The sequence below is a fragment of the Falco peregrinus genome, chromosome 7 (assembly GCF_023634155.1).
Source record: "Falco peregrinus isolate bFalPer1 chromosome 7, bFalPer1.pri, whole genome shotgun sequence".
Taxonomy (NCBI): domain Eukaryota; kingdom Metazoa; phylum Chordata; class Aves; order Falconiformes; family Falconidae; genus Falco; species Falco peregrinus.
The window spans coordinates 2,127,590-2,141,906 of NC_073727.1; the positions used below are offsets into that span (position 1 = coordinate 2,127,590).

Consider the following 14,317-nt stretch of genomic DNA (forward strand, 5'->3'; position numbering starts at 1 on the left):
TCATGTGATGCCCTTGAGGTCTAAGGAACCTCCTTCAGCCCACAGTTCTTTAAAAATTTTAAATAAAAGGGTCTAGAAACCCTAAGGGTGTGACACTCCTACAGCGTGTTGTAGTGTGAAACAGGATAACCTCCCCTGTAATCAATAAAATAAAGCCCTTTTGTTACAGAAGTTCTCTCCATTTTAAATACTTTCTGACTGCTATACTCCACAGCTGGAGCTCTTAGGTATTTTCCTGCATGTTTTAAATACAAAATTATAAATAATACAAGAAAATACACGGTATACGTTTGTGTCTCACATGCTTAGCTGAATGGAAATTCAATGATCAATACTATTTATGTTATGTGACTTCTGCTTGCAAGTTAACACATAGTACGAGTTCTTACAGGCAGAACAGGGAGAATTTGCTATATATTTGCTATATAGGCTCTCCCTTCAGAGTGAATGTGCAAACTGCTACTGCTAATCAGAATTTTGTGTGGGCTTTAAAAGAAAAATATAACCTATTGTCTCATTAGGCAGACAAAATCTCATTGATTAGCTGTTATTAATGTTTGCTTGAACTAGCATTTCTGTATTTAGTGATAGTGGTTCTTTATTTTCAAGCATAGTTACATTTTATTTTATTAGGCCTGATAGCACGGAATGTGCTAATAGTACTGTGTTAGTAACACTGGCAACCTGTTCCTAAATTAGGTTTTGCATTATCTTAAATCTAGACAGTAAGGTAAGTTTAACTTTAAAGATATTTTCTTTCAAAGCAGCAGTCAATTTAGATTAAAATTGAATACAGCAGTATCTCTGCAAAAACAAGCCATACTCCCTTGCCATTGCTGTTTTCTCGACAGCATGTTTTGTACTTCTGAAATATTTCAACGTACATGGAATATGAGTAACTACACGCACAGTTATACATTCATTAGAGAGCCCAGCTTGATGTTGAAGGTAGAATAAAGATCTCAAAGATAACTGCCCCACTGCTATAAATAAAAGGCCCCACTGGGTTTTGCTAATAAAAAAGAAAACAAATTACCATGCCAAATTTGTTAGGTTCACATAGAATAACTCCTGGACAGAATAAAATTCCATCTGCTGTAAATAGTGTTAGGGAGCTGCATGGGGGGAAACACACAGACATCTATTTATAATGTGCATATTTTTACAAGAGTTTCAAAACCAGCTTTTTTCATGGGTCCTTTTAAAAGCATGTTTTATTTAGAATTGATACACTATGTTTCTAATGCAGAGAGAATTTTTTTTTTAATCAGATCCCCCAAAATGGGACAGCTGATGGCTTGGCAGCGATGTAGGCACCTTGGAGTTTTTCTATCATCAAACACACATGAATCCTAAGTATTCTTTCTTGCCACAAAAGATGCCTGGTCCCCAGCTGTCTGCCTGCTAGGCTGGAGGATAACACCTTCACTAAATCAAGGCACTTCAAATCCTGAAGTTTATTGAGTCTCAAGATAGACAGCAAATCAAGAGGAAGGCATCACACCAGGCTTCAGCAGAGACAAGGCTGAACCTAAAATTCATCATTTATTGTGAGGGACCCCAGCTACTACTGCAGGGGGCCAGAAGATTACAGTGAGGACAAATGCCATAATCCTAAAGGAGGCAGCAGAGGATAGTGTATTCCCAGCCTTTGGTTCTTGTAATGAAAGAATGACCCTTCAAAAGCACCTTAAAAACCATACTAAAATCTCTTGTCCCTGCTGCAGGAAAAAGTCCCCCCTTAAGTTGGTGCTGTTTCAGCATGAATATGTAACAAATGCTTCAATCCACTAGTCTGTAACATAATACAGTTACAGCATACGTATGTCACATTAAGTCATGACTATACCATATATATATACTAAAATATGCATTATCTTAGTATCACTATTGATACAAACAAACTAAAATGCAATCAACACATTGATCCAGATTTTATTGAAGTGACTTGTCTACATATGACATTTGATTATGAAGTACCATAATCTGGCTGGCTGACTGGATTCTCAATTTTGTCTTCTCTATGCAGCCACTAAATACATTGTCATAATCCACATATGAATTACAAAGACACCACAAAAACACATTAAAAATATAATCAGTCTCTTACCTTCTCTGTCTGGTGTAAGCTTTTGTTTAAGAAGGTGATTGACAATGGCACTCAAGCATATATAGCACTGATGACCCATCGTGTTCCAGTTCATGGTATTCAGGACATTAATTGCCTCATGTATCTGGTCGTAACGAATGTACTGGTGGATGATTTCCACAAGGCCCAGCTGTCCTCTTGTGATCACACCTTTTACAGGAAATATTAAAATCAAAGATAGCGCTATGAGTATGCTAAACAGTAGCTGACTACTTTTCAGCACAGTTAAAAATAACTGCCGTTGGTTAAAATTAGAAAGTTTGAGTTAATGGGTTTCAGTATTAAATTTTTTATGTGAGATAGCTCCTTATTATCTTTGCATATTTAGATTGAGGGTGCTTTGGACAGCAGAGAAAAACCGTCAGTGAATTTCACAATTGCAAGGTGGGCGACTGTGGCCAATACCCACTGGTGACAACATCACGCAATGAAGTTTGTTTTAAACACAGTAGAAAAAGCTTATTCCCTGTTTATCATTAATGGATTGTAGGTAATCAATTCATGTTCATAGCCCTTCTTCCTGTAGGGAAATACTGCTGGGCAACAAGAAAACCTGGCATTTGTCTCACGCAAACATACCTATGTATACAACTTTACAGCAGCTCAAACTTCAAAGCAAGTTACCCGATTACTCTCCACATTGCAATTGCTCTAGAACTTACTTCTAACTTGGCAAAATTTTCTACATGAAGCATTTCTTCTGTGAGGGGATATCAGGACAGATATCAACAGCTAGGGACCTTTGAATTACCACTGCACATGAAACCAAGAACAAACTTGCCATAAAGGAAAAAAACACGCAACACATCACTCACTCCATGAGAGCATCAATTATCTACAGCACTCTCTCTCTGAAAAGGAAAAATGAAAAGACTGTCAAAGCTTCTTGACTTGCAGATCTGAACTTCTGAACAGAAAAGGCAACTGAAAAGCTGCAGAAAGTAACATTACTAATTGCCTCTGACTACCCAAATGATCGTGCTACCTAGGCCACGCAAGGGATTTTGGCAGCTCCTGCTTGCTTTGGGTCACTGTGCTAGAGTAATTTATCACTACTGCTCCAGATATTGGAAGGAGATCAGAAAAAATTTCCCGAATAAATTTCCCCTCTCTTTAAATAAAAACATAATATTATTTTTTATGTTCTCCATTTATATTCTGATGTTGTTCGTCAAAGCTACTTTTAAGGAAAAAATTCTGATGAGAAAGGGAACAAGCTAAACCTCGGTATTGTTACAGGATGGCTGGGAAAAAAAAGTCCAACAACAGAGAAAAGCAGACCTGATATACAGAAAACATACCTCACAAAATTCTCATAAATGTAGTTGTGAATATTGTTTGTGATGTAAAATAAGGGAAAAAAAGTAGAGGAAAACTGACTATAGCTCGAGGACAAGTAACCTGCTGAGAACTTGCATATACAGATCTGACGCTTTGGGGGAAAAAAAGCTTACTTTTTTTTTTTTTTTTTGTAACAAAGAAATAATACTTCAGTTTTTTAGAGCCATTGAAGAAAAGACATGGTGGTCTACTGTATTTCACTTTATATTTGCATGTATTAATGCCTATGGACATGATACTGTGTAATAGCCATGTTTAACCCGTGTATGTGTGATAGTATCTAATTGTTATGGTAGACTTTATTCCTCCTAAATGTTTAGTGTTTTTAAAGTATTACATAAGTTGGGCAATCTTCACATTAATCAGCAAATGAAGATGAAAATACTTATTTGCATGCTAATTAAAAACAATATTATATTTAAAATGTCTTTTGGGGCCAGCAGTGCTGAACCACTGGCACCAGTACCAAGTTTGGCATTACTCAAGATCTGGGTTGACATCAACGACAAGAAGCCGCAATGCTTTTGAAAATGAATTTGGCATTAGACACCAAAAATATTTGCCATTAATGTTTGAGGGTAAATTTAATATGAATCTTTTCCTGAAATAAATCTGGCCAGACAGCACAATGGAGAATTCACAGAACTCACCCAAAATATGTCAGCTGGAAGTTAAAAACATATTTGTCTATTCTCATTGACATGGTTTCTTAACAGATTTTTATGGGAAACAGTTCCAAGCCATGAGTTAATTATGGATTTTCTTTCAGTCCTGAATGCCTGTCTGGGTTTTGCTGTCATGGACTCCTAAATATTCCGTATAATTTATATTTGCATTATTTCTTAAATAGCTAAAAACTGCTGAGGTTGGGAAGCCGGGCTGACTAAGCAACACCGCACCACCTTGGTAGTGTGGCAGAATGAGAAGATGGGTAAAGCTGCAATCCAGGATGCAACAGAGCACAGCGTATTTTTGCACAGTGGACTGCAAGGAAGGAAGGAGGGAGGGATAGAGAGGGCTTCGCCTTCCTCCTATAACAGATTTTATAGTAATTATACAGAATGAATTTTAAAATGTGATAACTTTCAGCTGTAGAGGTCAACATCTTCCCATTTGGATGCTTGACTTCTCCTGGGTGGTGCGCTTCCAGGCAACCTGCTCGGGAAAAAGAGGTGACAGCCAACTCGCTGCCTAATTGATTTAGGAACGGTGCCCAGGGAGACGGTCCAATTAAGTTTACAAGCTGGCAATTAGCAGGAAAGGCCTCTAAATCCCTGCACTGAGAGCCTGCCTGCCTTCGTAAGAACATAAATGTGCTAAAGATAGCAAGGGGAAAGCTGTACTTTCTGGAAAGCTGTTGTGAGAAAACCCCACAAGGGAGGACTGAAGAAAAGCAAGGTAGATGTGGGTAGAGTGCCTTCTGCTTGACAGGTAAGAGGTAATTTAGAGGTGTTTTTTTTCTAATGGCCAACATGCACAAAAACATCAAATAGCTGTTATAATTAGTGTTCTGGGGTACTCTGCAACTATTAAACCTGTCATTGAACATAATATAGCTGAATTATCTCAAAATAAACAGTAACTTGTAAACAGGTTTTTAAATATTTTTTTTTAGATAACAATAATAATCTGCCTCAGCTCTTTTAAAACTACACAAACTATAAGTCAATCCAACATTTTTGTTGCTAACATCCTATTATATTACTTTACCTTTCTGCAGTGGTGTACGTAGTTTTTTAAATTCAGTCTTTCAAATGCTTAGGTCTGCAGCATTTTCAGACAGGATTTCCCCCCACAAAAGCTCATGCATGTCTTAATAAGTAAAGAAATAAAGTAGATTTTCAATCCTTACTGTCACCTATTTTTTTTTTTTAAAAAAAGGCTTCCTTCTTCCTAATCTCAACAGTTTTATACAAAAGAATCATAAAAAAGTCCTGTAAAGATCTACAAGGGCAATCGTGTTTCCCTGGACAGACAATGGGCAAAATGCTGAAATTTTCCAGGATGAGTATATTCGACATGGCTGTCTGCCCTGCTGAAACACTGGCTTGGTAGTCAGAAGATTTAAGCATGATTGTTTTTTTAGCTCTCAGTGGGTTTGCACCACTGTAACTTGCCTGACTTGAATGGAATGAATACAGTTCTCACTGATGAGCAACTGCAGGGGTTTTATTCTTAATTCAGCCACTGACTCGTTGTGAAACTCTTGGAAAGCCTTTTAGCCTTCCTTTACTGCTTCTTGTTACTCTGTTTGTGAAATGAAGATAGTTATGGTTTTACTCTCTTAAAGTCTCCGTACACCTAAAATGAGGAGTGCTGTATCAAGTCCAAAATCAGTATTATTACTGCTTCTTTTACTCACAACTCCTGGCAAATTAATTGAGACACCAGACTTCTCTGAAGGTTATGAAAACCTTCCTTCTTGTGTGAAAAGTCTTCAAGGAAAGAAATGATGCAGCTTCATGTACTGAAGTCAGGAAGACCAGAGTATGGGGACAAATATACACTGTAATGGGAAGGACAGTTGCATCATACATACACGCAAAAAGATTAGGAAAGAAAATAACGTTACTATTCTATTATTACAAATAGCCTGTTAGCGGTACTATTACAGAATTAATACAATTCCTAAAATTATATGCTGCAGATTAAAATAATTTTCCATATGAGAAATTGTTACGCTTTATTACAGTAGCAGGGAACACAATGGGACCCCGATCCAACAACAGATTGGGGTCCTATTCTGTCAGACCCCATATGAAAAATACTAAGCAACTGCGAAACATAATGAACTCCTTGGTTCACACCTTCAGGTATCACTGGAATTACATGCTTTTAAGGCTACGGTCCCCTGTACCTAAAACGAGAGTGTTTCAAACTACAAAATACTTGTGAGGTACAGATGTTTCCTTTGGAGCTCAAGGTTCAACGGATGTGCTCAGTGACTTACCAAGTTTGAAGTGCAGTCCTCCCAAGGGTCCTTTGTCAAACCTCACTAACAAAAGGTCATGAATATCTGTGCTGCCAGTGCCGGCAGATGCAGCTGGAGGAGCAGTCCACTGGATCTGGACGAGGCTGCTGGGCACGTCAAAGTGTTTACTGAATTGCAGAGTTGCCTCAGGTGAATAGTCCTGTGCCAAGAGCTGAATTTTAACTGGGGACAGTGCCGTGTCAAAAACCTGCAGCTCCCCTTGAGAGCTGCCAACCATGAATATGGCTCCGGAAGGGTGGTAGGTTATTACAGTGGGCAGCAGTTCTGCCTGGGCTAACAGAGTCGCTTGGTTGTAGGCTTCGTACAGAATTATTGACGAATCTTCACAACCCAGGACTAGTTTGTCTTCTGTAACATCTCTGCAACAGCTGATGGCCTTGGATCGCAGTGGTATTCTGGTGACTGCCACGCACTGAATTTTGTTCCCAACACACTTGTAGACACAGCTGTCAGCCATAGGCTCTTTGTCTGCGGAAATGGAGTGCTCTACCGTGTACACCTGGCAAGGCTGACGAATGCTGAAGCAAGCATCGAGCGGGTCCCATTCTGTACGGATGTAACTCAGGACCTGAAAAAAACCCACGACATTTTGGCAGTCATTTGTAACGGTTTATTCTTACTTTGACAATATTAAAAAAATAGACTGCTGCAAATACGTTTTCTCATGGGTCAGTAAGCCAAAACAACTACATGTTTTAGAAAAAGAATTATAAAAATCTACTGGTTTAACTTTTAACATGTTAATGCCTTTGATGAAAAAATGCTGCAATATAGTTTGAGCCGTATTTGTTTGTCCAGAGTATGCAACAAATTAGTAGAACAGAAGATAAAAGAGAGGATGTTCCTAGGAGTGTTGGTAAGAGGAGAAATGAACAGCTGACTGATATAAAAGAATAACTGATTATTCACAAGTGGGCTGGGGGAGAAACCCCAAAATTTCTGGAAAAATGTATATAGGTTACTCTGAGCATCACATGTAGAGGATTTTTGATCGTTTGCTCTAGGCCATAGTAACAGAAATATTACACTGTGGTGGTAGAAACAATGGCATGTTTAAACAACGTATACTAGACACTGCCAAATGAGTAGGTGGTGGATGTTCTTTGGTGCCATAGAGCTTCAGATGCAGTATAAATGAATTTGTGATAGCAGAAAAGGGGGACCATTTAGGGGTACCTGAAGGTTGAATGAACTAGAAGAACGCCACAAAGGCAGAATATGATACAGAGGCAGCAGCTGGCAAAGAGCAAGAATTTGTAGTGTGGGAACACGGGAGGAACCATAAAGTGATGGAGACAACAGTGGAGACCAGCGAAAATTACTGTCCTATAATATATGGGTTTGAGCGAGAGGTGTTCTACAGGACTCGAGCAGGGAAACTGTGGGAGAAATACCAGCTGTAAATAAGTTACAAATTAGCTTCTGAAAAGCTGTTTCCCTGAAAGAGAGAGAAAACCAATGTCTCTAGAAGAATGGGAGTAGTGGAAGTCAGTCAGAAACTTGCTGGTGTTTGTTCATGCAAAAATGAAGAGTGAAAGGGAGACGTCCGACCGAGCCAGCCTGGCCCTCAGGTGTACCCATAGCATTCTTCACACTATGAACTGAAGCTGCTGACCTGCCACTAATTTTGGAAGCCCCTTCTTTTGAGCCCAGGTGGTATGCAAGGACCATTTACACAGAAAGGGGTAACAAATGTGATTAAAGGACATAGAAAGGGTGAGGGAGGAAATCTGGAAATGTCACGTTGAAAACAGAAATGCACACATAACATTAAAGCAATTTAAATTTGATTTCTACAGATCACAAGACCAACTGAACACATAATTCAGCCTTTCATCCTGCAAAGGAGGAGAATAAGAAATTAAGATTATTTTTTTGGCATACCAGCCCTTACTTCAGAAGCAACCAATGAATTTAAAGCCAAGTTATTAGGGATGTCAATCAGACTGATTAGGATGTTTTTTTCTGAGAGTTTACTTATTATGTCAGCAAAAAGGTTTCTCATTCAAAAGAAAGACTAAAGGCATATTGCAATTCTGTGGCTGCAAATCAGCTGCTGGTTAATACAGTAGCCTTAGCTACTTTAAGATAAGTAGTTAGGGACATGCAAAGAACCACTTAATTCAAAAGCATCTAATACAGAAGCCAGTGCATCCAACATGTGAAAACTAGGTAAACCGATTTCAACAGAGTAGTGACCAATGAAAACATACACCAAAGAGGAATTAAAAGATTAAATTACTTATATAGTCTGAAAAACATTTCCTCACCTTGACCGTTCCCTCACCAATGACTCAGCCTCTGCAACTAGTCATTTATACCCACAAAATGTTCAGTGGCTACTGTGCAGATGTTAGAGCTGCTGAAATGTGTAGCTTATTAGGGTGTTAAATTGCATAGCAAGGAAACCTGTAAGAGAGGTTATTGTGGACAAAGGATTACTGTGACCATACAGCGCTCTAACCCCAAATAAAGACAAGGTGAAGTGTTACTGTTTGTTCCCTAAGAGTATGTATAGAGACCCAGGTAGCTGCCTTTCAAATATGTGAAACAGAAATCTTGCCCAAGCAAGTCTTCAAAGCTTCCATAACTCCAGTGAAATGAGCCTTGAGGCCCTGTGGGACTCAGATTTCTGTCTTCCTGTGGCAGGTTTCAATGCACTGCATTATTCATCTACATATTTTGATCCAAAATCAGTGTTCCTCTCTGTTCATCTTCTCACAAGCTACAAGAAACTCATGAAGATCCACACAATAATCAAGACTGTGAGATGAAAGACCAAAAGCACTATTAAATTCTAAAGAGAGACTGGCCTTGAAGGTTAAGACAATAGAGAAGAAAACATGTGAAACATGGATTTTACAACTCCATGGGAATGACTGCTGGAAAACAGCAATGGAAATAGTCACAGAAAAATAAATGTTGTCAACTGATTGTTTGAGAGTCAGCAAGCAAACTGAATCCAATTAGTAATTTTGTTCTGCCTTGTTAGAGCAAAAGTGGGGCACAAAATTGCTCACTATGATTTTAATAGAAAGTAAGACTATATTTTGGAAGGCGAATTTAATGAGCCTTGAGATGAGAAGCTTCCCAGCTTCACACAATTTTGAGAGCAAATCCCTGAAAGGAAGTCTAGGGTAGGGCTGGTTGCTGTATAAACACAATTCTAAACTAGGAAAAAGCTCCTGCAAGCAGAGAAAGACAATTTGCTGCATTTCAAAACCTAACATTTGATGTAATGTTTAAACAAATTAGGTTTAAAGAAAACTTTTCTCGACACTACTGTTCATATTCTGGCTGAAAACAAGAGAAACATTTCTCCTTAGATTGGAACAGATAAGCTGCTTCTCATGCATCAGTGGCCTTCTGTGCCTCTTGGAGGAAGAGTACCAAGCCGAGAGACCTCTTTGTTCTGGTTTCCAGTTTTGCTGAATGTAACTGGTATTTGGCACTCTGAAGGGGAAAAAAAAAGAAGAATATTCTCTTTCATCTGAGAGGAAAGATTTTAGTTTCTCTGTCAGAAATGACTTTTATTAATTCTTCATGCTGCTAACTGAAAAACTAAAGCAGAGAGACATGCAAGCACAGAAACATGTTAATAAGGCCAAGATAATGCTTTTGAAAGATACGAAGTCTAACAATCAAAACACCTTTTTTTTTTTCCAAGAAGATGGTATTCCATTACCTGCCAGTTGTTTTTCTATCTGGTAAGTAGCCACATGCTAGTAAATGCAGTGCACATAGTGCCTTAGCAGGCCATTCAAAGGAATCCGCCGGGATTCCTTCTTGGTGAGCAGTGGTCCTGTGGAACCTTCAAGGGGCACGTTAAAACAGCAAGGTATCTTTAAGTTAACAGAGCATTTGCTCGGGGAATGGGAAGGCAAAAGCTGGAGGAGTTCCCTCAGAAGTGGGTAGGACAACTGTAGGATTTGCGGAGGAGGGGACAGGGCAGCAGATCTAAAAAGGCAGAGCCGCAGTGCCACATGGCGGGGGGTAGAATTGATTCAGCGCCAAGTGCTTTCCATAAATCTGGGACTAAGCACGTAGCCCTGGGTTTCAAGGGAAGATTTCTGGAAGTACATTGCATGAAGTACAACCAATTGCTTTCTGTAAAATAAATAAATAAAGAAGCTGAAAAGTCACTTTTAGCTTTGTGACATGTAGGCTACCAAAAAAATCGTAATTGTATTTAAATACAATCCATGTAATTTATGCATACGTCCCTTATTAACGTGGCAGGCATGCACCAGTACTGCACACGGACATTGTTTGCCCCTGTGCTCTGCACCAGCTAACCAGCAGTACAAGGCATACTATACATGTCAAGTTTTCAAATCCTAGTCAGAAATCGTAACAATCCAAGTAAAGGAATCTGTTAATCTTTGTAAATAAGAGGCCTGAATTAAGCTAGTTAAAATACTTTCTTTCATTTTATGTTTGAAAGAAATAACATCACTAGCTTGCGTGAGCAGTATCACCCTTCTGAGTGCAAATCTTTGAACACTTAAAATTAAAGTATTTTGCATAGAGTGCTGGGGAAGGTTAAAGTCCACATATCAAAACAAGTAAGAGTTTTAACCAGTAGTTCTTAAGCAGAAAATTGGCTTACCGGGCAGATAAAAAAAGAAAACAAAAGAAACAGAGAAATAAGCTTGCTGTGACTGAATTGTGTGCTTTTCACATGAGAAAAATGTTTGATTTATTTTATGGATGTTAAAAAAAATTGCTTATTTAATTTCACACAGTGAGGCTCCAAATAACAACAAACGCTTTAATTAGAAATGTAGAGTGGGAAGTGTAGTGCACAATATAGTAAAATAGTTTTAAATACAGCATGGGAGATGGAGGAAAAAAATCCACCCTATCTTAAAACACTTCTAAAATAAAAATGCAAGGCTCCTACTCTAGGTTACTCATTTTGCTGCACTGTATTTACAGTCCCACATACAATCTTATTATTTAGATCTTCAGCCAACATTTATTCTTATTTTATTTCAAAATTTATCATCATCATCTTTATCCCGTATTATTCATTGAACTTTTAACCGAATGTGACATCAAGGATTTTACATTCTTTGCTGTATGTGTGTGAGAAGTATTTCAGCTATTCAGTCACACGCAGTAGATGTTTTTCTGAGTGCTACAGTAATTGTAGGATAGCTCACTCATAAAAGATCTGCTGTGTTTATTTCACAACTTTGAAGCACATTGTGGAAGCAATAACTATTAAATATTATCTCTTGGGAGAAAGAAAAATAATATTCTCTCTCCGGCAAATTATGTTTTTCATGAGATTGAAGTATAATTTCAGTGATTTGCACTAGCATTAAAACACAGTAAAAATAAACGTGGCAAAGACAAATGCAAAGTACTACAGTAACTGAGCCCTAGCATCATCACCCCCTGTTAATTTATGTTTGCAGAATAAAGTTCATGTTGATTTTAACATAACTTTCTCTCAAAGCATTTAATCAAAAGGTGATTTCACATTGAATCCTATTTATTCATAGCAAATTGTTTGAAATGATTTCTGGAAGATTCCTCTTCTCGTTTTGAAATCAAAATGCCAGCATTATCTCTGCAGGGAGACAATTTAAATAGCATCCTTCATCGTTGATACTTTTAATAAAGAAGAAACAAACAAACCCTAAATAATTAAATAAATAGATTGGAGAATGGATGAGTTTACTGGAGGAAACAAATTCATGCAAGAAAGCAGACAAAGGTTCAACAGACAAACAGCAACGTGCGTGCATGTATACAAATGTACACTGCACACCAAAGCAAAGTCATATGATAAAGAGAAAAGCACTTTTTTTTCCTCAGGGGACGATTCCTCACCAAATCTTACAGCAATCAACACAGTAAACACTGATCTCGGGCTAAAAAATGAAGGGAGCAAAACAAGTCAAGATTTTCAAGGAAAAAAAGTTGTTTTTAGAGGAATAATGTCTACCCTTAGCTTCAGTAGTAGCAAGTGTTAAAACATAAAGCCACACAGCATAATTCAAGTAAAACTTACAGTGTATTTAAAAATGTATTTCCTCCATTAAGTTGGAAAGCTGCTTAGTACACAACACCCCGAACACTGCATGCACAATGTGAATCACCCTGGTGCAGAACATGCAGTTACAGGACATCAGCACGATGAGGACTCGAGCTGCCTTGTCTGTAGCTATTCCTGTCCTCGTCCTAGTAAGCAAACATCACTCAGAACATTCTTCCAGGGATGAAGTAGCACCACCTAAGTGTCACACTGACCTTTGCTCTGCCACAAGACAACAGGTCAGCAGCTGGCAGACCTTTTTGTGGTTTTTGTAGGTCAGCACCAAGGTGCTGTAGAACAGCTGGGGGTAGCATCCATTCATTTCCTCGGGCTTGGTTTACCTTTTCATAAACCCAATATCCCAAACAGCTCTTAATGGGCCAGACATTCAGCAATTCCTGCTTTTCTCTTAATTCCAGATAATAATGCTGGTTTTATCCAAGCTATATTATTATTTTCATGTAAAATGTTCGTGGTATTGTTTCACTACATTTCTATTCGATAAATGCTCCAAACTGCATCAGTTCATGCTTCTCATTCTTCTTCTGTTGACAATATTCATTTACTGGGAGAAAATGAATATTATTGGACAATTATGATAAATAAGGGTTTGCTTCCATGCGTAACAACAGCATGTCATGGTTTTATTCCAGGTCTATACCTGAGGAACACTACCAATGGTAGGGCAGTAGAGGCACAAAGAGGCAAATAAGCATGATTACAGAAATACTGTAGTTTTGTGGTATCTGACTGAGACAGTAACTGTTTAGAAGCTGTCTAGAAATGCTAACTACATTTCTGCTCAAGTTTAAGCTACCAAATGACCCTCAGAAGTTACAGGTGTTAAGGTTCCCCTCCAACACTCTATAGGGGAAAAATGCACCTCAGTTAATTGCAGACTGGGGGTTGATGCTACTTCCAGAGCTGCTGGGTTATGACATCCCCAATCCACGCACAGGAATTTAACCACTGCCCATAAGGAGCGCCAGAGAAATCTTGAAAAAAACCCCAACAAACAGTACCATAGGTACATAGGTACACATCATGGATACATTGGGGAAGCATATAGGCAGAGTATCTTGAGCCTCACACTGCAGCTCACTGAACATCCAAGAGATAAGTATGTGGAACAGAGTAGTTTTCAACCAGCAAGACAATTTGTCATCTATATATGACTAAGTTTTCCAATAGCCCTGGCATAGTGCTTGGCATTTTATTGACAAATACAGGAAAAGAAATGTCATCTGAAGATCTTAGAATTAAAACAGACAAGTACAGGCAAAAAATCAGAAGAGAAAGCAACTGGACAGTTAAATTTGACAGCCTGCTTTTAAAAATAATTTTCTTATATTTATATTACAATATGGGCCAAATTAAAAGGATTATGAGTTTAGGCCTAAAGCGTCAGTGAATGCTTATTATTATTGTGTTAAGCACCAGTGATGTGCTTGGGACTATACTAGACAGCCTCAGCCCTGAGCAATTTAGAGTCTAAATCAGAAAAGGGTAAAACAAGGTTTATTGAAAGATGCAGAGCAATGCTGTAATTTGGAAATCTTCCTATAATATATTAAATGAAATGGAGAAAGCTTTAAACTGACAGGGTGGTTTCTGTGAATTTATTGGAAGAAATGAGTCTCTAAAAAAACAAATCGGAAAATAGAAATTGCAATGTTGGCATTAGGGAGCTTTCTGGAAGACGCGGGAAGGAAACAAAAGGCTGTTGCTGTCAGAACCTGGACATACGTAAGTCATGGTAAGAAATTAGCTCTGAAGTGTTAGTAGGATG

General features: G+C 38.3%; 1 protein-coding gene across 3 annotated transcripts in view; it reads right to left on the reverse strand.

Moving 5' to 3' along the window:
- The window catches only part of WDPCP (WD repeat containing planar cell polarity effector), a 103,968-nt gene that overhangs the window by 64,966 nt on the left and 24,685 nt on the right, over positions 1-14,317 (reverse strand). For all 3 annotated transcript variants that reach the window (XM_027779835.2, XM_055811029.1, XM_027779837.2), the window contains 2 exons: positions 6,441-7,050; positions 2,111-2,299 (listed from right to left, as the gene is read on the reverse strand). In XM_027779835.2, the coding sequence (XP_027635636.1) occupies positions 2,111-2,299; positions 6,441-7,050 (799 nt within the window). The remainder of the gene's footprint in view (positions 1-2,110; positions 2,300-6,440; positions 7,051-14,317) is intronic.